The 22,715-nt window shown below is 53.8% G+C and overlaps 2 protein-coding genes across 2 annotated transcripts; one reads left to right on the top strand and one right to left on the bottom strand.

Moving 5' to 3' along the window:
* The first annotated feature begins 6,346 nt into the window (after positions 1-6,346).
* CLDN4 (claudin 4) lies at positions 6,347-8,954 on the top strand. The gene has a single exon (XM_054655791.2). The coding sequence runs from the start codon at positions 7,474-7,476 to the stop codon at positions 8,101-8,103; it is 630 nt and encodes a 209-aa protein (XP_054511766.1). The 5' UTR covers positions 6,347-7,473; the 3' UTR covers positions 8,104-8,954.
* A 1,907-nt stretch (positions 8,955-10,861) lies between these two features.
* METTL27 (methyltransferase like 27) lies at positions 10,862-16,377 on the bottom strand. The gene is given in 7 exon segments (XM_016945293.3): positions 10,862-11,141; positions 11,143-11,263; positions 13,883-13,972; positions 14,264-14,399; positions 14,920-15,048; positions 15,871-15,997; positions 16,343-16,377. Coding segments are annotated over 6 exon segments (726 nt in total). The 5' UTR covers positions 15,994-15,997; positions 16,343-16,377; the 3' UTR covers positions 10,862-11,014.
* Between the last annotated feature and the right edge of the window lie 6,338 nt (positions 16,378-22,715).

Here is a 22,715-nt window from a genome sequence, read left to right as displayed (position 1 = left end):
ATCTCTAAGATGGGAATGGGCTAGGCATGGTCACACCTGCAATCCCAGCACTTTGGAAGGCTGAGGCAGGAGGATCACTTCTTGAGGCCAGGAGTTCGAGACCAGCCTGGGCATCATCGGGAGAACCTGTCTCTACAAAAAAACAAGAAGTTAGCTGGGTGTGGTGGTGCACACCTGTAGTCCCAGCTACACCAGAGGCTGAAGGTGGAGGTTTTCTTGAGCCCAGGAGTTTGAGGCTTCAGTGAGCTACGACTGTGCCACTGCACTCCAGCCTGGGTGACAGAGCGAGACTTCATGTCTTAAAAACAAAAACAAGAGAATGACAATGATGCCCCTGCACTGTTTTGCAGTGAGATAAAATGATTTCCTGTTATTCAATGTTATCCGAAGGCACTTAGGTTAGTGCCTGGCCCCGAAGCAGGTGCTCAAAAAATGGTTTACTGGCTGGCTTGCTCCCTGAGAGGCCAGGGCAGAGGTGCCTGGCAGGAGGAGGCTGCCCTGGATGGGGAGAGGGAGGGGTGGGGCTGGAGAGGATTGACTCCTCCATCAGATTAGAGGGTCTTCAGGAATTCCACCGCCCTTAGGTCCTCTTCCTCCCTCGCCTCTGGGAAATTGGAGTAAAATCCAGTAGAGACAGGACTGCCCTGAAGTGAGGAGGCGGGAGCCGGAGGGAGTGGGGGAGGTGGGTGGGAAGGAGGGTTTATGGACCTCCCTGTGAAGTGGGGGAATGGCCTGTGAAGGGCTGGACAGCTGGGTAGGATGGTGGGAATGCTGAAGGTCACGGTAAATACGGGGCTTGCTAATTATTTATTTATTAGAGATGAGGTCTTGCTCTGTCACCCAGGTTGGAGTGCAGTGGCATGATCATGGCTCGCTGTAGCCTCCAACTCCTGGGTTTAAGTGATCTTCCTGCCTCAGCCTCCCGAATAGCTGGGATTACAGGTGTATGCGACCATGCCTGGCTAATTAAAAAAAAAAATTTGTTTTTGAAAAAGGGTCTCACTATGTTGCCCAGGTAGGTCTTGAATTCCTGGCCTCAAGTAATCCTCCTGCCTCAGCCTCCCAAAGTGCTGGGATTACAGGCATGAGCCACCATGCCTGGCCAGGTGTTTTGAAACTGACAGACATAAACCGAAATCGATGCACCGATTTGGGGGAAAGTAATTTAACAACGGTCCTCTAAGTCCTGTCCCCTGTGTAAGCCTCCTCCCCTTCACACAGTCATCTCTTCTGAGTCTCTCTAACTAAGCTCTCTCACCGAGTCCCCTCCCTTTGCTCAGCCCCTCTCCCCATCCTTGCCACCAGAAGTGCCAGACCCTGGGACTCCAGCCAGGAGGCATCAGTATGGTCTTTCTTCTCTTCCTTAGAAGAAACCCCAGAGGTGGCCACCGCCCCCACCCACGGCCCACGTGGTGCCCAACCTGGGGGCAGCACCCGCTCAGCCAGTCTTGCCAGACTGGTCAGCCAGGCCTGCCATCACCTAGCACCAGGCCGAGGGGGTGGATGGTCCGCTGGTGTGGGCGGTCAGGCTGAGGGCCAGGGACTCTCCTGTTCAGCCTGGTGCCAGGACTCCAATCTGAGCTCAAGGACTTCAGAAAGAAATAGGATCTTGTTGCCTAAAGAAAGAAAAAAAATCCATCCTTTACTATTTTTTATTTTTTGAGATGGAGTCTCACTCTGCCTCCCAGGCTGGAGTGCAGTGGCTTGATCTCGGCTCACTGCAAGCTCCGCCTCCCAGGTTCACGCTGTTCTCCTGCCTCAGCCTCCCAAGTAGCTGGGACTACAGGTGCCCACCACCATGCCCGACTAATTTTTTGTATTTTTAGTAGAGACAGGGTTTCACCATGTTAGCCAGGATGGTCTCGATCTCCTGACCTCGTGATCCGCCCGCCTCCGCCTCCCAAAGTGCTGGGATTACAGGCGTGAGCCACCGCGCCCGGCCTACTGTTTTTTATTTTTTAAGAGACAGGATCTTGGTCTGTCGCTCAGGCTGGAGTGCAGTGGTGTGATCTCAGCTCACTGCAACCTCTGCCTCCTGGGTTCAAGCGATTCTCCCACCTCAGTCTCCCGAGCAGCTCCCGATCACAGGCACATGCCACCATGCCCGGCTAATTTTTAGTACAGACGGGGTTTCACCATGTTGGCCAGGCTGGTCTAGAACTCTTGGCTCAAGTGATCCTTCCAGCTCAGCTTCCCAAAGTGCTGGGATTACAGGTGTGAGCCACTGTGTCCGCCCTAGGAATCAATTTAATATATACTGGCTTCCCTGGCTTTAGTCTTCCTGTTCCCAGAAGACATGGAGTATGGGCTCTGGGAGCTAGACTGCTCAGCTCACAGAGATCTTTTTGGCTGCAGGACAGTGGTCCATCACTGGCTCTGGGGCTCAGATGCCAGCGGGAGCTTGGGGTTAGAAGGGAGACTTTGTTTTTGCCCCTTTGCTAGGGACTCCCAAGGAGCTGAACTCAGGGCAAGCTGCATGTGTGTGTGTTACAACTGGGGACTTGGGGCCAGGCGCGGTAGCTCACGCCTGCAATCCCAGCATTGGGAGGCTGAGGAGGGCAGATCACTTGAGGCTAGAAGTTCGGGACCAGCCTGGCCAACATGCTGAAACCCTGTCTCTACTAAAACTACAAAAATTAGCTGGGCGTAGTGGCGAGCACCTGTAGTTCCAGCTACTCGGGAGGCTGAGGCAGGAGAATCGCTTGAACCTGGGAGACAGAGGTTGCAGTGAACCGAGATTGCACCACTGCACTATAGCCTGGGTGAGAGCGACATTCCGTCTCAAAAAAACAGAACAAAACAAAACAAAACAAAACAACTGGGGACTTGGCCAAGCCCCTGGAACTCTGGAGACAGGGGTCTGAAAAGTCCTAGCTCCCACCTGTTATGATCAGGATCTGAACTGAGCAGCAGCTGCTTTGCGTCCGGAACTTTGCTCCCTCCTCTTGCTATTAAACTTTTTGGCTCACGAAGCATTTTTACTTCCTTCTCTCATTTCATATGTATCTCAGATTGGGGAGTGGGCCCCAGTGTTCTCATTGTACAAAGGAGGAAGTTGGGGCTCAGAGATGGAATTGGCTTCTCCAAGGTCACAGGGCTGGTAGGATGGCTTATGGATACACAGCTTCCCAGCTTTTGTCCTGAGCTTTTTGGCTCATGAAGCATTTTCACATCCCCATCTCATTTCACGTCTGTTTTTGATTTTTGATCCTGGAGGGGGTGCAACATCCTCATTTTTACAAAGGAGGAAGCTGTGGCTCAGAGATGGTTCCTGGGCTGGAAAGATGGTTTACGGGGTGGGCAGAGATGGGTGAGCTGATCTGGTGGTTTTTATCCTTGATAGAAACCAGCACGTGTGGCCAGGCGCAGTGGCTCACCCCTGCAATCCCAGCACTTTGGGAGGCCGAGGCAGGCAGATCATCTGAGGCTGGAAGTTTGAGACCAGCCTGGCCAACATGCTGAAACCCTGTCTCTACTAAAACTACAAAAATTAGCTGGGCGTAGTGGTGTGCGCCTGTACTCCCAGCTACTCGGGAGGTTAAGCCATGAGAATTGCTTGAACCCGGGAAGTGGAGACTGCAGTGAGCAGAGATCGTGTCGTCTCAAAACAAAAAACAAACAACAAAAACAACAAAAAACAACAACAAAAAACAAACAGAAAAAACAGCACGTGATCCAATTCTGTCAGCACAAAATCACACAGTGCATGTCATAAAGAAGAAAAAGAAAATAAATGAGTGCCAACCCTGTACTCTCTGACCCCAAAACCAAGGTGATGAATGGCAGATGTCTTATAAGGTGTTCCTGTAAAAGATCTTCGGGCTTTGGGAAGAGGGCCAGATGCAGGCCTAGAGGTAAATTTCCTTGTTTTCCTCTGCCTTAGGGCTGTGGGAGCTGGACCGGAGAGGAGAGAGGCACCTTGCCTTTGCTGGTGTTTTTCCCGCAGCAGGTGGGTGGGACTGAGCCAACGGTCTCTTGGCATCAACAAAGCATCAACAAATCTCTCTCCAGCTCCACTTGTGCTGAGCTACTGGCTGATCCCCAAGGACATCCTTCTGGCCTCTCCTTCACACCTGGGTCCCCTAGCCCTGCGTGAGCTCTGTGCTTCTTCCCCTGCCCTGTGTCTGCTCTATGCCTGGAGCCTCTGTACCTGCCCTCTCCTCAACCCCCAACCCCTCCCTGCTCTCAGCTCCCGATACGCGTGGCTATGCCTGGCAGGGAAGGACAGCTTCTTAGTCACTTCTGTAGGGCCACAGGTGGACTGTTGTAGGGCTTGCATGCTCCCCTCCCCCATGCCTGCTTCTCCAAGTGGCACTTGGCTGTGTCCCAGGAAAGCAAGGGCAGGAAGTGGCGGGGCGGGGGCCGGGGGGGCAGGAGGCGGGCGGGGGGTTGGGGAGGGCAGGTTCTGGCCATCTGGCCAAGTCACGTGTCTACTCAGAAAGCTTGTTAAAGGCTACCTGGCTGGGACCACAGGTAAGAGGCACCTGGGGAAGGAGGCACCCATGCTGGAGTGCCCACCCGTCCTGGGCAAGCCCCTGGCCTTCTCTGGGCTTCAGTGTACTCCTTTGAGCCAAGGCAATAAAAGTCCCTGCCCTGCTGACTGGCAGGAGGCTGTGATGAGGTCATCTCCAGGAAAGCACTTATCGCCAATCATGATGTTACTTATCTTTGGTGTTATTCAGCCCATAGACTCTGTGTGTAGAGGGAGCCTTGTAAAGAAAGCCCCAGGGAGGCGTGGTCTGGGCAGAAACCATCTCTGTTTGCTTTGGTGTGTGTGCCTATGATGGGGGTCAAGGTATAGGAGTGTGATTTGAAACTGGAGAATGCTTCGTTCTTTCCATCATCAAACATGTCTTTTTTTTTCTTTTTTTTTAGACGGAGTCTCGCTCTATCACCCAGGCTGGAGTGCAATGGCGCGATCTCGGCTCACCGCAACCTCCATCTCCCAGGTTAAAGCGATTCTCTTGCCTCAGTCTCCTGAGTAGCTGTGATTACAGGCGTGCGCCATCACACCCAGCTAATTTTTGTATTTTTTAGTAGAAATGGGGTTTCACCATGTTGGCCTAACTCCTGACCTCGTGATCCGCCCATCTTGGCCTCCGAAAGTACTGGGATTACAGGTGTGAGCCACTGCACCCGGCCCAAACATTTCTTTTTCTTTTCTTTTGAGACAGAGTCTTGCTCTGTTGCCCGTGGCTGGAGTGAAATGGTGCGATTATAGTTCACTGCAGCCTCAAACTCCTGGCCTTAAGCGATCCTCCCATCCTGGCCTCCCAAAGTGCTGGGATTATAGGCATGAGCCGCAGCAACCACTCCTCACATTTCTTGAGCATCTGTGATGTATCAAGCCAGATGCTGGGCACTGAGGTTGCAGAAGGCATTGTTCCTGTCTTCTAGGAGCCCCAGGCTAGCAGGGAAGACGGATGTGTATAGAGTTAACCACAATACCAGGCCTCAACTTCCCGTCTGTAACACAGGTGGATCATGCTAGATTGTCCCAGCCTGCCCTGTGCTTCATTAGCCGGTCAACAGATCCATCTCAAATACCTCCCATGGGTACTCACTGATTGCTTCAACCCAAACCATGGCACTCTTGAAGACTTTCCCTCAGGAAGCTCAAGGACTATGCATCCTTCTGGGTCAGAACTGGACACACAACCACCAGTGCTGGACAATGGCGGCGGCTCAGGAACACACTGGAGCCCTGGCCCCTGCAGAGCTCCCAGCATGGTTGGGAAGAGAGATGCAAAATGACCACACGGCGGGTGAGGAGGAGCTCCCTCAGTGCGGCTGGGATGAGCCCTAGACACTCTCAATCACCCCCACGATGACCCCTTCCCAGAGGTCCCCTCAGTCATCTGCCCTGAACCAAGCTCTTCCTGATCCTAGACCCTCCACCCTCCCTCTATCTTCCAGGGCTTGGTGACATTCCAGGCAGAAATTTCTGACCCTTTTACTTTGGTCCCTCCCTCCCCAGCCCAGTCTCTGGTCAAACTGGATTCCTGGCTGTTCCCAGAACGAGCTGCCTTTCCCCACCTTGCCACCTCTGCCCTTGTTCTCTCTGCCTGAATGTCCTCCTTCACTAGCCTCGCTGCCTTGCACATCTCTCCTGAGGGCTGTCATCCCAGAACGAGCTGCATTTGTCCAGCCTGGCCCACCGTCTACCAGAATGTCCTCCTTCAGCCTGTCCCACTGCCTTGCAAAACTTTTCTGGGGGACCTGTTCACGATGCCTTCTGTAGCATACTCCAAGAATCTGGCGCCTCCTGGAGTTGTGCCACACAGCACCCCTTTGCAGTCAAGCTCCCTCAGCACCACCACCTCCACCCCGGAAGAGTTCCCCTTCCCTTTGAAATCTCATGGGACTTTGCACCCACTCTGGCTTTATTGGAAGGCTTTGTATGTCTCCACAGGGTAAACACCCATTTACTGGGGTGATGATGTCTCCAGGATCTAGTTCATGTTTGTCGTTGGTGACTGGCCCCACCCAGTTCTGGGCAAGCTGGATCCCGGCAGGAACAGAGCCCACCAGCCTAAACTTCCATGGAAGTGGAGAGGGGACAGGCTTCTGTCTCTTTTTGGCTGAAGGTGCATCATGTCCAAGGCCCCTCTTCTAGCCAAGCAGAGAAGCTGGGTGATAAAGATGGGTGAGAGTGGGTGATGTACCCCAGAGTCCTGGCCTCCTGGCTCCTCACTCCCCTACACGTAACTTTATCCGGCCAATGCCGCAAAGACTGCTGGTGAGGCCAGATGCATGAATGATCATACTCACAACAGTCGTGAAACTGCCAGTGATGAAACTGATAAGGACAAGAAATGACAATAATCAAGGTGGGGTTTCTCGTGGACGTTTCCAAGACTTCATTCTCAAATTCTCTCCCTCAGGGTCCCCACTCTGTCCTCCCACCTAAGCCTGGCATGAGGAGGCACTGGCCTGTGGGGACCCTGGTCTTCAGGTTCCCAAACCTGGCTGGGTCTGGTTGCCCCCTGGCCTTAACCTGTGAACATCCAGCTGTCCCTGGGCTGTGATTCAGTGTCTGTCTCCCGGGTGACCTCAGCATGGGCTTTGAGGAAGGGGAGAGAGTAGTTTCTTCTGAGACTGGATAGTGACTCAGGGACCCGGGGCTGGGGCCTCAAAAGTGCCTTTGTTGGCCTGGGCTCAGGAATCCAGAGAAACTGGTCAGGAGGAGGCCCCAGTGATGAAAACCCCTCCCTCTGCCCCCGCCCCTCTGCCAGAGCCATATAACTGCTCAACCTGTCCCCGAGAGAGAGTGCCCTGGCAGCTGTCGGCTGGAAGGAACTGGTCTGCTCACACTTGCTGGCTTGCGCATCAGGACTGGCTTTATCTCCTGACTCACAGTGCAAAGGTGCACTCTGCGAACGTTAAGTCCGTCCCCAGCGCTTGGAATCCTACGGCCCCCACAGCCGGATCCCCTCAGCCTTCCAGGTCCTCAACTCCCGCGGACGCTGAACAATGGCCTCCATGGGGCTACAGGTAATGGGCATTGCGCTGGCCGTCCTGGGCTGGCTGGCCGTCATGCTGTGCTGCGCGCTGCCCATGTGGCGCGTGACGGCCTTCATCGGCAGCAACATTGTCACCTCGCAGACCATCTGGGAGGGCCTATGGATGAACTGCGTGGTGCAGAGCACCGGCCAGATGCAGTGCAAGGTGTACGACTCGCTGCTGGCACTGCCGCAGGACCTGCAGGCGGCCCGCGCCCTCGTCATCATTAGCATCATCGTGGCCGCTCTGGGCGTGCTGCTGTCCGTGGTGGGGGGCAAGTGTACCAACTGCCTGGAGGATGAAAGCGCCAAGGCCAAGACCATGATCGTGGCGGGCGTGGTGTTCCTGTTGGCCGGCCTTATGGTGATAGTGCCCGTGTCCTGGACGGCCCACAACATCATCCAAGACTTCTACAATCCACTGGTGGCCTCCGGGCAGAAGCGGGAGATGGGTGCCTCGCTCTACGTCGGCTGGGCCGCCTCCGGCCTGCTGCTCCTTGGCGGGGGGCTGCTTTGCTGCAACTGTCCACCCCGCACAGACAAGCCTTACTCCGCCAAGTATTCTGCTGCCCGCTCTGCTGCTGCCAGCAACTACGTGTAAGGTGCCACGGCTCCACTCTGTTCCTCTCTGCTTTGTTCTTCCCTGGACTGAGCTCAGCGCAGGCTGTGACCCCAGGAGGGCCCTGCCACCGGCCACTGGCTGCTGGGGACTGGGGACTGGGCAGAGACTGAGCCAGGCAGGAAGGCAGCAGCCTTCAGCCTCTCTGGCCCACTCGGACACCTTCCCAAGGCCGCCTCCTGCTAGCAAGAACAGAGTCCACCCTCCTCTGGATATTGGGGAGGGACGGAAGTGACAGGGTGTGGTGGTGGAGTGGGGAGCTGGCTTCTGCTGGCCAGGATGGCTTAACCCTGACTTTGGGATCTGCCTGCATCGGTGTTGGCCACTGTCCCCATTTACATTTTCCCCACTCTGTCTGCCTGCATCTCCTCTGTTCCGGGTAGGCCTTGATATCACCTCTGGGACTGTGCCTTGCTCACCGAAACCCGCGCCCAGGAGTATGGCTGAGGCCTTGCCCACCCACCTGCCTGGGAAGTGCAGAGTGGATGGACGGGTTTAGAGGGGAGGGGCGAAGGTGATGTAAACAGGTTTGGGCAGTGGTGGGGGAGGGGGCCAGAGAGGCGGCTCAGGTTGCCCAGCTCTGTGGCCTCAGGACTCTCTGCCTCACCCGCTTCAGCCCAGGGCCCCTGGAGACTGATCCCCTCTGAGTCCTCTGCCCCTTCCAAGGACACTAATGAGCCTGGGAGGGTGGCAGGGAGGAGGGGACAGCTTCACCCTTGGAAGTCCTGGGGTTTTTCCTCTTCCTTCTTTGTGGTTTCTGTTTTGTAATTTAAGAAGAGCTATTCATCACTGTAATTATTATTATTTTCTACAATAAATGGGACCTGTGCACAGGAGGAAATTTTATTGTCTCTGATTTCAACTGTGGAGGTGGGTGGGGAAGGGCTGGAGGCCTGGGTGCGGGGGTGGGGGGTGGGGTCAGTCAGGGGCAGGACCACTGTGTTTTGGCCGGGACATAAACACTTAAAAAAAAAAAACAAACGAGATCCAGGGAATTGTGAAAAATTGGAGCTGGGCCGGGTGCGGTAGTGAGCACCTGCAATCCCAGAACTTTAAAAGGTCGAGGTGGGAGGATCGCTTGAGGCAGGAGTTTGAGACCAGCCTGGGGAACATAGTGGCACCATCTCTACAAAAAGTTTAAAAAATTAGCTGGGTGTGGTGGCTCATGCCTGTAATCCCTGTACTTGGGGAGGTCAAGGTAGGCGAATTGCTTGAGCCCAGGAGTTTGAGGCTGCAGTGAGCTTTGATCGCACCACTGCACTCCAGCCTGGGTGACGGGGCGAGACCTTATCTCTTAATGAAAAAAAAAAAAAATCGAAATGGGCCTCCAAGGTATCACCTTAAAAAAGAAATTAAATGGGCCCCCAAGGTATCACCATGTCCACTGTATATGGGTTGGAGGGTAAACCCATATACAGGAAACAGTGTATGCCTGGGACCCCGGTGAAGGGTTGGGGACCCCAGGAGGGACGTCCCCACGTGGGCTCCCAGCTCCGAGGTATGGGCCACCTGCCACCCCCACCCCGCTGTTTTTCCAGCTTTGTCTGGGCAGCCAGGCTGGTCTGTTCCTCTTTGCTGAGTCACCCTACAGGTCCCCCTTCCCAGCCTTTGCACAGCCGGTCCCTGCTTCCAGCCTGGAATGTCCCTTTTCCCTTCTCCACCCTTCTGGATCCTGCTCATCCTGAAAGCCCAGCTCCCAGCCTCCTCCCCCATGAAGTCTTCCCATTCTCTTGGATGGAGAAATTATTATCAGCCCTGTTCACATCCCTGAGGTGCTGAGGGTCACCAAATGCCTTTCACCTGGAGGGCAGCCTTCAAGCCACGCCCAGAGCTCGGCATTCTGATCCCTTGATCGATGAGGAAACCAAGTGTGGCCCAGGCCCAGACCTACAGCTTGGGATTTTGGACTCCGAATTTGGGTGGGGGAGCTGTCCAGGACAGGACTTGGGCCTCAGCAACCACTTGGGCTTGGCCTTGGCCTTGAGTCTCTGCCCTGCCACTGTTGTGCAAAGCATGTTCCAAGCTTGCTCAGGCTTCATTTTCTTGTCAGTAAGTTAGAGGTGAGCGGATCCAGCACTCTGGAAGGAGGGATCCAGGGAGGCCCCAGGAAGGGGTCTTCTCCATCATTTCTTGCTTTTTTTCTTTTCTTTTTTTTATTTTTTTTGACACAGAGTCTTGCTCTGTTGCCCAGGCTGGAGTGCAGTGGTGTGCTCTAGGCTCACTGCAACCTCTGCCTCCCAGGCTCAAGTGATTCTGCTGTCTCAGCCTCCCAAATAGCTGGCATGCACCCACGGCACCTGGCTGATTTTTCCAATTTTTTTTTTTTGAGACAGAGTCTCGCTCTGTCACCCAGTGGCACCATCTCAGCTCACTGCAACCTCCGCCTCCTGGGTTCATGCAATTCTCCTGCCTCAGCCTCGCAACTAGCTGGGATTACAGGGGTGTGCTACCATGCCCAGCTAATTTTTGTATTTTTAGTAGAGACAGGGTTTCGCCATGTTGGCCAGGCTGGTCTCGAACTCCAGACCTCAAGTGATCCTCCCGCCTCGGCCTCCCAAAGTGTTAATTTTTACTATTTTTCTTTAAGATAGGGGTCTCACTATGTTGCCCAGGCTGGTTTTGAACTTGTGGTCTCAAGAGATCCTCCTGCCTTGGCCTTCCAAAGTGTTGGGATTACAGGTGTGAGCCACCACACCCTGCCACGTCTCGATTCTGGAACCCACAGGAACAGATGCCACTGTTTTCTGGGAGCTCATTTAATAGGCAGGGCATTTCTGAGGGGCAGGGTTGGTTTGGAGGTCCCATTTTACAGGGGAGGCAGAGGAGGCCCAGCAGATGGGCCCAGCTAAGGCCACATGGAGTCAGGGGCCAGCTGGGGGCTGGGGGCTGGATCTCACTTCCTCAACCTGGGTCGCCTTCCGCTTTCGGTACAGGTAGACAATGCCGGAGATGAAGCCATCCTTGGCAGAGATGCCAGATACCACCTCCAGCTCGGAGGTAGCCAGCTCCCAGCGGTCCACAGGCCAGGCCACCAGGCCCTCCCACGTCCCAGCCTGCTCCATCCTGTCCAGGGTGGCCTCCAGAGCCTCCTTGTACTGAAGGTTGGACGAGTTGGTCCTGGTGGTCAGACACACCAGCCCACCTGGGGGAGAGGGGTAGGTGAGGTCGGGGAGGGGCAGGAGCCACAGTCCTGGGCCATCTCTGCTGGGGATGGTTGTCCCTTCAAGGCAAGAAATTCTTCCAGCTTCCTTCCCAGGGCAGTCTTTCTGTGTCTTTTACATCGGGAATTCCTTTTTCTTTCTTTCTTTCTTTTTGAGACCCAGTCTTGCTCTGTCACCCAGGCTGGAGTGCAATGGCATGCTCTTGGCTCACTTCAGCCTCTGCCTCCTGGGTTCAAGTGATTCTCCTGTCTCAGCCTCCCTTGCAGCTGGGATTACAGGCACGCGCCACCACGCCTGGCTATTTTGTATTTTTTGTAGAGACGGGGTTTTGCCATGTTGGCCAGGCTGGTCTCGAACTTTTGACCTCAGGTGATCTGCCCGCTGGGGATTATAGGCGTGAGCCACTGTGCCTGCCCAACCCCCCCTTTTTTTTCTTTCTTGAGATAGGATCTCACCCTATTTCCTAGGCTGAAGTGCAGCAGCGCAATCATAACTGACTGTAGCCTCCAACTCATGAGCTCAAGCAATCCTCCCACCTCAGCCTCCTGAGTAGCTGGGACCACAGGTGCTCACCACCATGCCTGGCTAATTAAACATTTTTTTTGTAGAGATGGGGTCTTGCTATGTTGTCCAGGCTGCTCTTGAACTCCTGGGCTCAAGGGATCCCCCTGCCTCGGTTTCCCAAAGTGCTGGGATTATGGGTGTGAGCTACTGTGCCTGGTGGGGAATTCTTGATGTAATTCTCCTGGATTGAGGAGACACCCTCCTCACCACTCACCCACGCCTCTGCTGGAGGATGTGACTGTGTCTGAATGGACAGGAAGAAAGTTCCCATGTGGGCTTTGGATCTTGGGCTATCCCTTCACCTCTCTGGGCCTCAGTTTCCCAGCTGGCACAGAGAGGATGATTATCTAACATCACAGGAAGGCTGGTATGTGTGTTTGAAGTGCCCTACAGTAAGTGCTGGCTGAATGGCCTTGTCACCTCAGTTCCAGGCACCTATAGTGTGCCCAGGGTGGCCTCAGGTGCACTGAGAAGGAGAGATGGGGAAGCCCCAGTGACTGGTCTGGGAAGGTTTCCTGGAGGAGGGGGTAAGGAGAAGCAGGGTGTTGCTGATAGAAGGGAGCGCGGTGAGAGGAGAGGCTCCGGAGCAGGGGAGATTGTCACCCATGGGCAGCCTGATGGGGCTGAAGGGCTTAGCAAGCACAGGTTGGGCTAGGAAGTCCGATCCTGGCTGCTTTACCCAGTAGAAAGTTCCTGTCTTCTTGGGCCCAACTTTGACCTTTCCAGCTAACCCCATCCGTGTCCCTGCATTTGTCAGCCTTCAGGGCTCCCCGGATGCCTGCCCAGACCTGCCCAGGCTTAGCCACAGCCTCTGCTGGGCCTGGCAAGGGGTGCAGAGATGGGAGGGAGAGGAAGCATTTTTACCTCTATGATTTCCTGTCCTGCAGCCAGCCAGCGCCTCCTCGTTCTCATGCTCAGCCCCTCTCCTTTCTGCCTTAGGGTGCGCCCCACGTGGATTCCTCACCTGGTCTCGGAAATGCCTCTCTTCTCTACATTCTTGGAGCAGGACCAGGCACAGTGGCTCATGCCTGTAATCCCAGCACTGTGAGAGGCCAAGGTGGGCGGATCACTTGAGGTCAGGAGTTCAAGACCAGCCTGGCCAACATGATGAAACCCCGTCTCTATTAAAAATACAAAAATTAGCTGGGTGTGGTCGTGGGCTCCTGTAATCCCAGCTACTTGGGAGCCTGAGGCAGGAGAATCTCTTGAACCTGGGAGGTGAAGGTTGCAGTGAGCTGAGATTGTGCCACTGTACTCCAGCCTTGGTGACAGAGCAAGACTCTGTCTCAAATTAAATAAATAAATAAATTCTGGGAGCAGTGAGCACTCACGGCTCTCGTGGGGCCACCTCTGACCAGGCCCTGTGCTCTCTGGCCCCTTCCTGGGCCCCAGTGGGTTGGAGATCAAGGCCCAGAGGGCAGGGTCTGAGCCCTCTGCCCAGAGCAGAGCAAAGCGCTGAGCAAGAACACAGCAGGAGACGGGAAACACACCTGCCCGGGCAGCGCAATGTGCAAAGTTTACAAACGGTGCTCACAGCTCTCATCTCCCCTGAGCAGCCCCATTTCCCAGATGAGAAGACTGAGACCAGCAAAGAGAAAGAGACGCCCCAAAGGCAGTCTATGAATGAGTGAGGAAGCAGGGAGAGGAAGGAACAGAACTGAGCCCTCACTGTGGGCCAGGACCAAAGCAAAAACCTTAGAGACAGGATTTCACCTGATTCTCACTGCAGTCCTACGGGGACTGGATTGTAGCATTTATACCACCTGACTCCCAGGCTGGGAAATGGAGGCTGCAGAGGAGGGTGGAGTTGCTCCTGGTCGTCCATGGATAAGAGCCGAGCTGGCCACCTGTCTGCCCCGCCTGTTTGCCTGGGTCTGCTGTTGGTGGCTGGGATGTTAGGCTAGGCTGTGTGTGACGCTGGGCAGGACGCTGCCCCTCGCTTAGCCTGAGGGGCTCTGGGGCCTGTGTCTGCACTATGCACAGGGGAAGGTATATGGTGACGGGGGTTGGGGGTGGTTGGCTGGGCTGCTCCTCACCTGGCTTGGTGACACGTAGCTCAGGTATCGCATTGCAGGGCACCTGGCTGTCACTGAGGGCACCGACTATCAGCACCGCGTTGAAGGTCCCTGTGTGTGTGTGGGGGGGTGGGGACATGGTGTGATGCTTGGAAGGTACTTTGTCTATGGTGTGGCCTCAGACCACCCTAGGGGTGGGACGAGGCTACTACCCGCATCTGCAGGACCCAGGTCCCCTAGAGGATAAGGTAAGTATGGCCCAGTTCTGGGCTGCAGTCAGATCGTGGGGTGCAGGGTTGAGTGAGGGACTGGGAGCTTAGTGTGGGAGGGGGATGGAGGATCAGCAAGGGAAAGGGCTTCATGAGGGTGGGCCTCGGGGTGTGGAGGTGGGAGAGAAAGTACCTTCCGGGCTGGGCAGAGGCTCCTGGCCCAGGGTGCAGAGGCTGAGGCGCTGATAGAGGCCGGGGGCCCGGGCCTGTTCCAGCATCCCTGGGCTCCCATCCACCCCATGCAGCTGGAGGAAGCCTGGAGCCCGCAGCTGGGGTAGGGGTGGGAGACTCAGTCATGGTTCACACCTGACACTTCCCGGCTGGGTCCCTGCACCTTGGCAGGGCAGTGGACTCTGCACTGAATGTGGCCCATGCGTTTGCTTTTTTTAAATTTTTGAGACAAGGTCTCTCTCTGTCGCCCAAACTGGAGTGCAGTGGCGTGATCATAGCTCACTGCAGCCTTGAACTTCCGGGCTCAAGTGATCCTCCCACATCAGCCTCCCATGTAGCTGGGACTACAGGCGTGCACCACCCTGCCTGGCTAATTTTTAAATTTGTTTGTAGAGACAGGGGTCTTGCTATGTTGCCCAGGCTGACCTCAAACTCCTGGCCCCAAGCTGTCCTCCTGCCTTGGCCTCCCAAAGTGTGAGCCACAGTATGCCTGGTCCTGTCTCATGCATTTGAAACAGTGAGTCTGAGGTGCGGGGCAGGGTTCTGGGGCCAGGGGCAGTAGGAGATTTGAGGAAGTGCGGGGCTAAGGAGTAGGCAGGGGATCCGGAAGAGCCTCACCTCGGCAGCCACTAGGCCTGTGCCACAGGCCACGTCCAGGATCAGGGCACTGTGGGGCGGGCCTGGAAGGGCTTGTGTGAGGCAGTCCACTGCGAGGCGGGGCGCATGGTACTGCAGGGTGGCCACATCCTGGGGAAAGAGTGCCGGGCCTACAACACCAGTGCCCCAGTGTTTGTGGAATCTCCCTTATGGGGTGGTCTCAGAGTCTGCCAGGCTAAGCTGTGTGTGTTGGGGATCAAGCCTGGCTGGGGCTAGCATGAGGAGACGCCCAGGCATGAGGTGCTTCCCATTGCTAAAGGGCCAGGACTGGAGAGTTAGCCCCCAGCCCACTGTACAGTAGACTCAGCCCTCCAGGGACCTTCTCTCCTGGCCAAGCGGCTCTCTCTGCTGAGTCCACATGACTTTTTTTTTTTTTTTTTTTTTTGAGACAGAGTCTCCCTCTGTCACTCGGGCTGGAGTGCAGTGAAGAGATCTTGGCTCACTGCAACCTCTGCGTCCCGGATTCAGGCAATTCTCCTGCATCAGCCTCCCGAGTAGCTGGGATTACCAGGCGCCTGCCACCACGTGGGCCTGGCTAATTTTTGTATTTTTAGTAGAGTCAGGGTTTCACCATGCCGGCCAGGCTGGTCTCGAACTCCTGACCTCAGGTGATCCGCCCGCCTCGGCCTCCCAAAGGGCTTAGGATTACGGCGTGTGAGCCACCGCACCCGGCCCCACAGTGACTTCTCAATAGCACCTCCTCCAGGCAGCCCCCCTCAGGAGGTCATGGCCCCTGATGGGGCTGCCAATCCAGAGCTGTGGGGCGGGTTCTGGAAGGGGTAGGACTGTAGGGTTCTTAGCCAGGCCTCACTTCGTTCTCACAGCCGCCCCCGGGTGCAAGGCTGATTCCCCACTTTACAGGTAGAAAAATGGAGGCTGGTCTAGTGGAGGCAAGGCCCCAGATGAGTTTACCTGTTCGTAGTCCGGAGCCCAGCGGTCATAGAAATGGAGATTTTGGGCCAGGTCGGGGATGCCATGCGCGGCCCTGACCCGCGCCCGCACCTCGGGCAGGCTCCCACCCTCCTCCTGGGCCATGCTCCTGTGGGGACACCGTTGCCCTGTCTCGAGGTCCACCTCAATCGCCCATCCCCTCTTTTCCCCCTTCCCTCCTCCCCCTGCAGAGGAGGCTGCCAGGCCTCCTGCCAGCGCGACCCCTATCCCGGCCCCTATCCCAGATGGGGACACTGAGCGCAGAGAGGGCGGGCTTGGATATTTACACTCTGGGGTTGCAGGGCTGGGGGAAGGGCAAGGTGGGAGAAGGGGGTGCCCCGCGGCTGGAGGAAGGATCTGTCTTCCTCTTTCCCGCCCTCCGACTGGGAGAGGGTCGGAGGTGGGCGACATCCGGAGCGAAACGGTCTCGAAGGAGGCCGGAGTCAGAACTCACCGCCAATCCAGCGCGCCCGGGGCGTGTGGGCAACGGGACTCGGGGCGGGGCCTGTGTTGCGACCCTGGCCACACCCTCACCGCCTGCACGCAATGATTGGCTTTCCGCTGAGAGAAAATAGCCAGTCAAAGGAAGGCGCTGGCAGTCCGCCCCCCCCACCTCCCACCGCCAGCCAATGAGCTCAAGGCTTGTGGCCCTCCTCCAGCCTTGGTAGAGCAGGGACTGCGGAGATGTTTTCCTGCTGCGCGGGTTTAGGGGCTTCTCGGTGGTCTGGCCCCGGCCTCCCCCTCCACCGTCAGGTAGCAGCACCTCCACCATCCCCCTCCAACTGCCCTCCTGCCTCCTGAAGTCCTTTATGCTTCCTAAAAGCATGAGGTTTGTAGGCACTGGGGAGTCTCTGAATTCTTATGGGCAGGAGAGGGACCTAGGATTAGCTTTCATTTTTACTTTGTATTTGTATTTACTTATTTTGTTTTATTTTTGTTTTGTTTTATGAGACAGGGTCTCACTCCGTCGCCCAGGCTGGAGTGCAGTGGCTTGACCATAGCTCACTGCAGCCTTGAACTCAAGCTCAAGCCAGCCTCCTGCCTCAGCCTTCTGAGTAGCTGAGTAGCTGGGACTACAGGTGCATGCCACCTTGCCCGGCTTTTTAAAATTTTATCTATTTATTTTTATTTTCGTAGTTTTTGTAGAGACAAAAAATGTTGTCCAGGCTGGTCTTAAACTCCTAGTCTCAAGCGATTCTCCCACCTCTGCCTCCTGGCAAATTTTATTTTAATAATTTTATTTTAAAAAACCGTATTGGCACATTTTATTTTAATAAGTTAAATAGCCACATGTGGCTAGTGGCTACTGTATTGGACAGCAGAGAGAGTCTTGCGGCTGGAAGTGTGACCTGAAGATATGCAGCGTCAGCCTCCGTAACATCTTGGTTTCCTCTAGGAGATGCCTTAGGGAAGCTTGTGAGAAATGCAAAAATTAGGCCGGGGCGCGGTGGCTTACACCTGTAATCCCAGCACTTTGGGAGGCTGAGGTGGGCGGGTCACTTGAGGTCAGGAGTTTGAGACCAGCCTGGCCAACATGACAAAACCCCATCTCTACTAAAAATACAAAAATTAGCTGGGCGTGGTGGCGGGCATCTGTAATTCCAGCTACTCAGGAGGCTGAGGTGGGAGAATAGCTTGAACTTGGGAGGCACAGATTGCAGTGAGCAGAGACTGCGCCACTGCACTCCAGCCTGGGTGACAGAGCAAGACTCCATCTCAAAAAAAAAAAAAAAAAGTAAAAATTCTCAGTTGACCTGGGACCTTCTGAATCAGAATTAGATTGCTGGGAATGCAGCCCAGAGTTTCTGTGTTTCTGCAAACTCTGCAGGCGATTTCTAGGCAGCTGAATGTTCAGAAGCTCTGGTCTAGAGGACCTGTGTTGGAATCAAGGGTTTGGGCAGGCAGAATTTGGCAGGCTGTTGCAGCTGTCCAGGCAGGAGGTGATGGTTGCATGACCTTGGGTAGAGGTCATGACTGCGGAGAGGAGTGGGTGATCTTCAGAGATGTTTAGGGGGTAGAAGTGTCGAAGTGTCAGAGATGTTTGAACCAGAGCAACTCCATCTTGAATAGCGGCTGAGTAAAATAAGACTGAGACCTACTGGACTGCATTCCCAGATGGTGAAGGCATTCTTTTTTTATGAGACCGGGTCTCGCTCTGTCACCCAGACTGGAGTGCAGTGGCTCAGTCTCAGCTCATGCAACTTCCACTTCCTGCCTCAGCCTGCTGAGTAGCTGAGATTACAGGGGAAAGGCTTATCAGAAACTCAAAGAATGCGACCATTTGTCTTTCACCTTCCTGTGACCTGGAGCCCCCTCCCTGCTTCGAGTTGTCACCACCTTTCTAGACAAAACCAATGTACTTCTTACATACATTGATTGATGTCTCATGTCTCCCTAAAATGTATAAAACCAAGCTGTGCCCCGACCACCTTGGGCACATGACGTCAGGACCTCCTGAGGCTGTGTCACAGGCGTGCGTCCTCAATCTTGGCAAAATAAACTCTCCAAATTAACTGAGACCTGTCTTAGATTTTCTGGTTTTACAGGGTGATGAGTAGAAGGAACCCTGTAGCGTTGGAGGAGAGTGGGAGATATTAGAGTAAACTCATGGGTTTTAACATAAATAAATGGAAAGATATGTAAATAGACATACATGTATGTGTGTGTATTTGTGAGTTTCCTAGCTTTGTCTGCCAAAATGACCTAAACACAATTAACGCTTCAGTAGTAATCACCACAACGAGCATCCAGATCTGGTTCTAAAAATGCATTCTTGCCAGGTGCAGTGGCTCATGTGTGTAATTCTAGCACTTTGGGAGGCCGAGGCGGGTGGATCACTTGAGGTCAGGAGTTCAAGACCAGCCTGGCCAACATGGTAAAACCCCGTCTCTACTAAAAATACAAAAATTACCTGGGAGTGGTAGCACACGCACCTGTAATCCAGCTACTCGGGAGGCTGAGGCAGGAGAATCGCTTGAAACTGAGAGGCGGAGGTTGCGGTGAGCAGAAATTGCACCACTGCACTCCAACCTGGGCAACACAGCGAGACCCCATCTCTTTAAAAAAAAAAAGCGTTATCAACTAAAAGGAACCAGAGCTCCTTAGAGAAACAGCTGATTAAATGACTGAAACGCTTGGGGCAGGAAAAGTATGAGATGTGCCTGAAACATCTTGAAATACCTCAAAGCACAAGCCTCCTCCAGTTTTTCTCCTCCTTGGCCCAGGAGCCTGTTCTAGCCTTGGGGCTGGAAGGCCTTTCTCTGACTCATCAAGCTTTATTTTTTTTGCCTCTAATCCTTTACTCCCCTCAAGTCTTAAGTTTTTGGAGCCTCAAAGCCTTTTCTGTGTCTTTTGCTGAAAATGACCCTCTCACTCCTGTGGGCGGAGGATTACCTAGGTGCCGAGGCAAGAGACTGAAGGCACAAACTGTTTCAGTATAATAAAGAAAATAGAATAAGAATAGTCATAATACAAATTAGATGTAGAGATGATCATGGACAATTATCAATCATTATTATAAACATTATTAATCATTAGCTTTTAATTACTAATATAACCTAGGAATAACCGGCGGGTATAGGGTCAGGTGCTAAAGAGACATTGTGAGAAGTGACCTAGAAGGCAAGAGGTAGCCTTCTATCACGCCCACATAAAGGCTACTTGAGGGCTCCTTGGTCAAGCGGTAACGCCAGTGTCTGGGAAGGCACCCGTTACTTAGCAGACCACGAAAGGGAGTCTCCTTTCCTTGGAGGAGTCAGGGAACACTCTGCTCCAGCAGCTTCTTGTGGAAGGCTGGATATTACCCAGGCCTGCCCGCAGTCATCCGGAGGCCTAAACCCCTCCCTGTGGGGCTGTGCTTCAATAGTCACGCTCCCTGTTCACTTTCATGTTCCTCCTCTACTCCTGGTTCCTCTTTGAAGTTCGTAGTAGACAGCGATAGAAGAAATAGTGAAAGTCTTAAAGTATTTGGTCTTTCTTATGAGTGCATAGAAGAAAACGCTGACGTATGCTGCCTTCTCTCTCTGTTTCGGCTACCTAAGAGGGAAGGGCCCCCCGTCCTATGATCACGTGACTTGCTTCACCTTGTCAATCACTTAGAAGATTCACCCTCCTTACCCTGCCCCCTTGTCTCCTATGCAATAAATATCAGCACTTCCAGCCGGTTCAGGGCCACTACCAGTCTCTGCATCTTGATGGTAGTGGTCCCCCGGGCCCAACTGTTTTCTCTTTATCTCTTTGTCTTGTGTCTTTATTTATTACAATCTCTCATCTCCGCACACGGGGAGAACACCCGCTAAGCCCCATAGGGCTGGACCCTACATACTACGGGCCGTGGATATCAAGCTTCCCCTCCCACCAAGTCTAGTTGCTGCCAAAGTGACAGAGGGAGCTTGGGGGCTTGGGGAAGAGAAAACAGTTTGGGGTGGGAGATGTATTAAAATGATCCATTGGCTGGGTGCAGTGGCTCACACCCATAATCCCAGCACTTTGGGAGGCCGAGGCTGGAGGATCGCTTGAGCCCAGGAGTTTGAGACCAGCCTGGGCAACATAGGAAGACCCTGTCTCTACAAAAAACTTCAAAAATTACCTGGGTGTGGTGGTACGTGCCTGTGGTCCCAACTGCTCAGGAGGCTGAGGTGGATCGCTTGAACCCAGGAGGTTGAGGCTGCAGTGAGCTAGGACTGTGCCACTGCACTCTAGCCTGAGCAACAGAGCAGACACTGTCTCAAAAAAACAAAAACAAACAAACAAACAAAACAAAACAAAACAAAACAAAACACGACAAAAACCAACCCCAAGTGGTTTAAATATTAGGGGTTTGGTATTTTTCTTACAGCAAGAAGGCCAGTGGTCAGCAGCACAGGGGCCAGGCCAGGGGCCCACTGATCTCACAAGGACCCTGGTGCCAACCTCTCACTTGCCACATTGTGTGTTTGCACTGTTGGCTCCTTCTGGTCACAAATGGTGGCAGCAACTTGAACATTCCTTGCATCCTTACATTCAAAGCCCAAGGCAGGCCAGGTGTGGTGGCTCATGCCTGTAATCCCAGCACTTTGGGAGGCCGAAGTGGGTGGATCGCTTGAAGTCAGGAGTTCGAGACCAGCCTGGCCAACATGGCGAAAACCTGTCTCTATTAAAAATACAAAAATTAGTTGGGCATGGTGGCGGGCACCTGTAGTCCCAGCTACTCGGGAGACTGAGGCAGGAGAATCGCTTGAACCTGGGAGGCGGAAGTTGCAGTGAGCCAGGATTGCGCCATTGCACTCCAGCCTAGCAACAGAGCGAGTCCATCTCAAAGAACAAAATACAAACAAAACAAAGCCCAAAGTAGGCTAGGAATGGCAGGAGCTTTTCCTTGTTTCTCCTTCCCTCCCTCCCTCCCTCCCTTCCTCCCTCCCTCTCTCTCTTTTGTCCTTTATATTTTTAATTTTAATTTTATTTTTTTGAGAGGGGTCTTGCTCTGTTTCCAGGCTGGAGTGCAGTGGTACAATCCTAGCTCACTGCAGCCTCTACGTCCTGGGCTCAAGCAATCCTTCTGCCTCAGCCTCCTGGGTTGCTGGGACTACAGGTGCTTGCCACCAAGCCTGGTTAATTAAAAAAAAAAAAATTGTAGAGATGGGGTCTTGCTATGTTGCCTAGGCTGGTCTCCAATTCCTGGGCTCAAGCCATCCTCCCTCCTTGGCATTCAGAATGCTGGGATTACATGTGTGAGGAACCTACCTGGCCTTTCTCTTTCTTTCTATGGGAGGAGGGTATTTCCAGAAGCCACAGAAGCTGGGAAAGTGTGATCTGGCACTTTGAGGCTCAGGTGTGGGGTGTGAGCTTTCCATCCAGGAAGGAGGGAGGGGAGAATGGCTTGTGGTACTGTTCCCAGACCAAACTGAGGGTCGGGCTGCTACTTCTTGTGGCCCAATAACGAGATGCACACAAACTGGGGAGGAAAAGAGTTTTTATTTCTGTAACCGTTTACAGGGAGAAGGCGTGGAAATTATCACCCGACTAACTCAAAGTTACAAAGTTTTCCAGAGCTATACACCTTCTAAGCTATATGTCTATGTGTAAGTGTGCATTCATCTGAAGACATAAGTGATTAATTTCTTTTAATCCATGACTAAGGTCTGAGTCCCGAAGCTCTTCCTCTGGAACCTCAGTAAATTTACTTATCTAAATGGGTCCAGGTGCTGGGGTGATTCCTGTTATCTCTTGCTAAATCATGGAGGTTTGAGGAGTTCCTTCAGACCGCCAATAAATTTGTTTGTGGAGGCCTGGGGAGTTTCTTCAGACCCAAAATAAAACTTGCTTAATTCTAAATGGTCCTGTTAAGAATTCCTTCATTATTTTGTCGTGATTTAAGGCCCAGGAAAGGCCTGGGCAAAACTCTTGGTGGGCTTTTGTTACATCCCAGCCTTTGTATAAGGGCACTGGCTTTTAATATTTAAATTAACCACTCAGTCAGTACTGAAACAGTTGTTGGGGAGACCTGGCCTGCCACAGTGCGGGCTCCTGTGCTGCTCCTGGGGTGTGAGGGCGTGTGTTCCTTCATGTGCACCTGTGTGATGAGCGGGGAATGTTACAGGTGTCCATTTTGATGTGTGCAGGACCCAGGCCATGGAGAGCTTGGTTCCCAGGCTATGGACTCCCTCCCTTCCTTCCTTCCTCCCTTCCTTCCTCCCTCCCTCCCTCCCTTCCTCCCTCCCTCCCTCCCTTCCTCCCTCCCTTCCTCCCTCCCTTTCTCCTTCCTTCCTTCATTCCTTCTTTCCTTCCTCCCTTTCTCCCTTCCTTCCTTCCTCCCTCCCTTTCTCCTTCCTTCCTTCCTTTCCTTCCTT

Source organism: Pan troglodytes, chromosome 6 (assembly GCF_028858775.2).
Source record: "Pan troglodytes isolate AG18354 chromosome 6, NHGRI_mPanTro3-v2.0_pri, whole genome shotgun sequence".
Taxonomy (NCBI): Eukaryota; Metazoa; Chordata; class Mammalia; order Primates; family Hominidae; genus Pan; species Pan troglodytes.
Note: the sequence above shows the minus strand (reverse complement) of the source record. Positions and strands in the feature narration are given on the sequence as shown.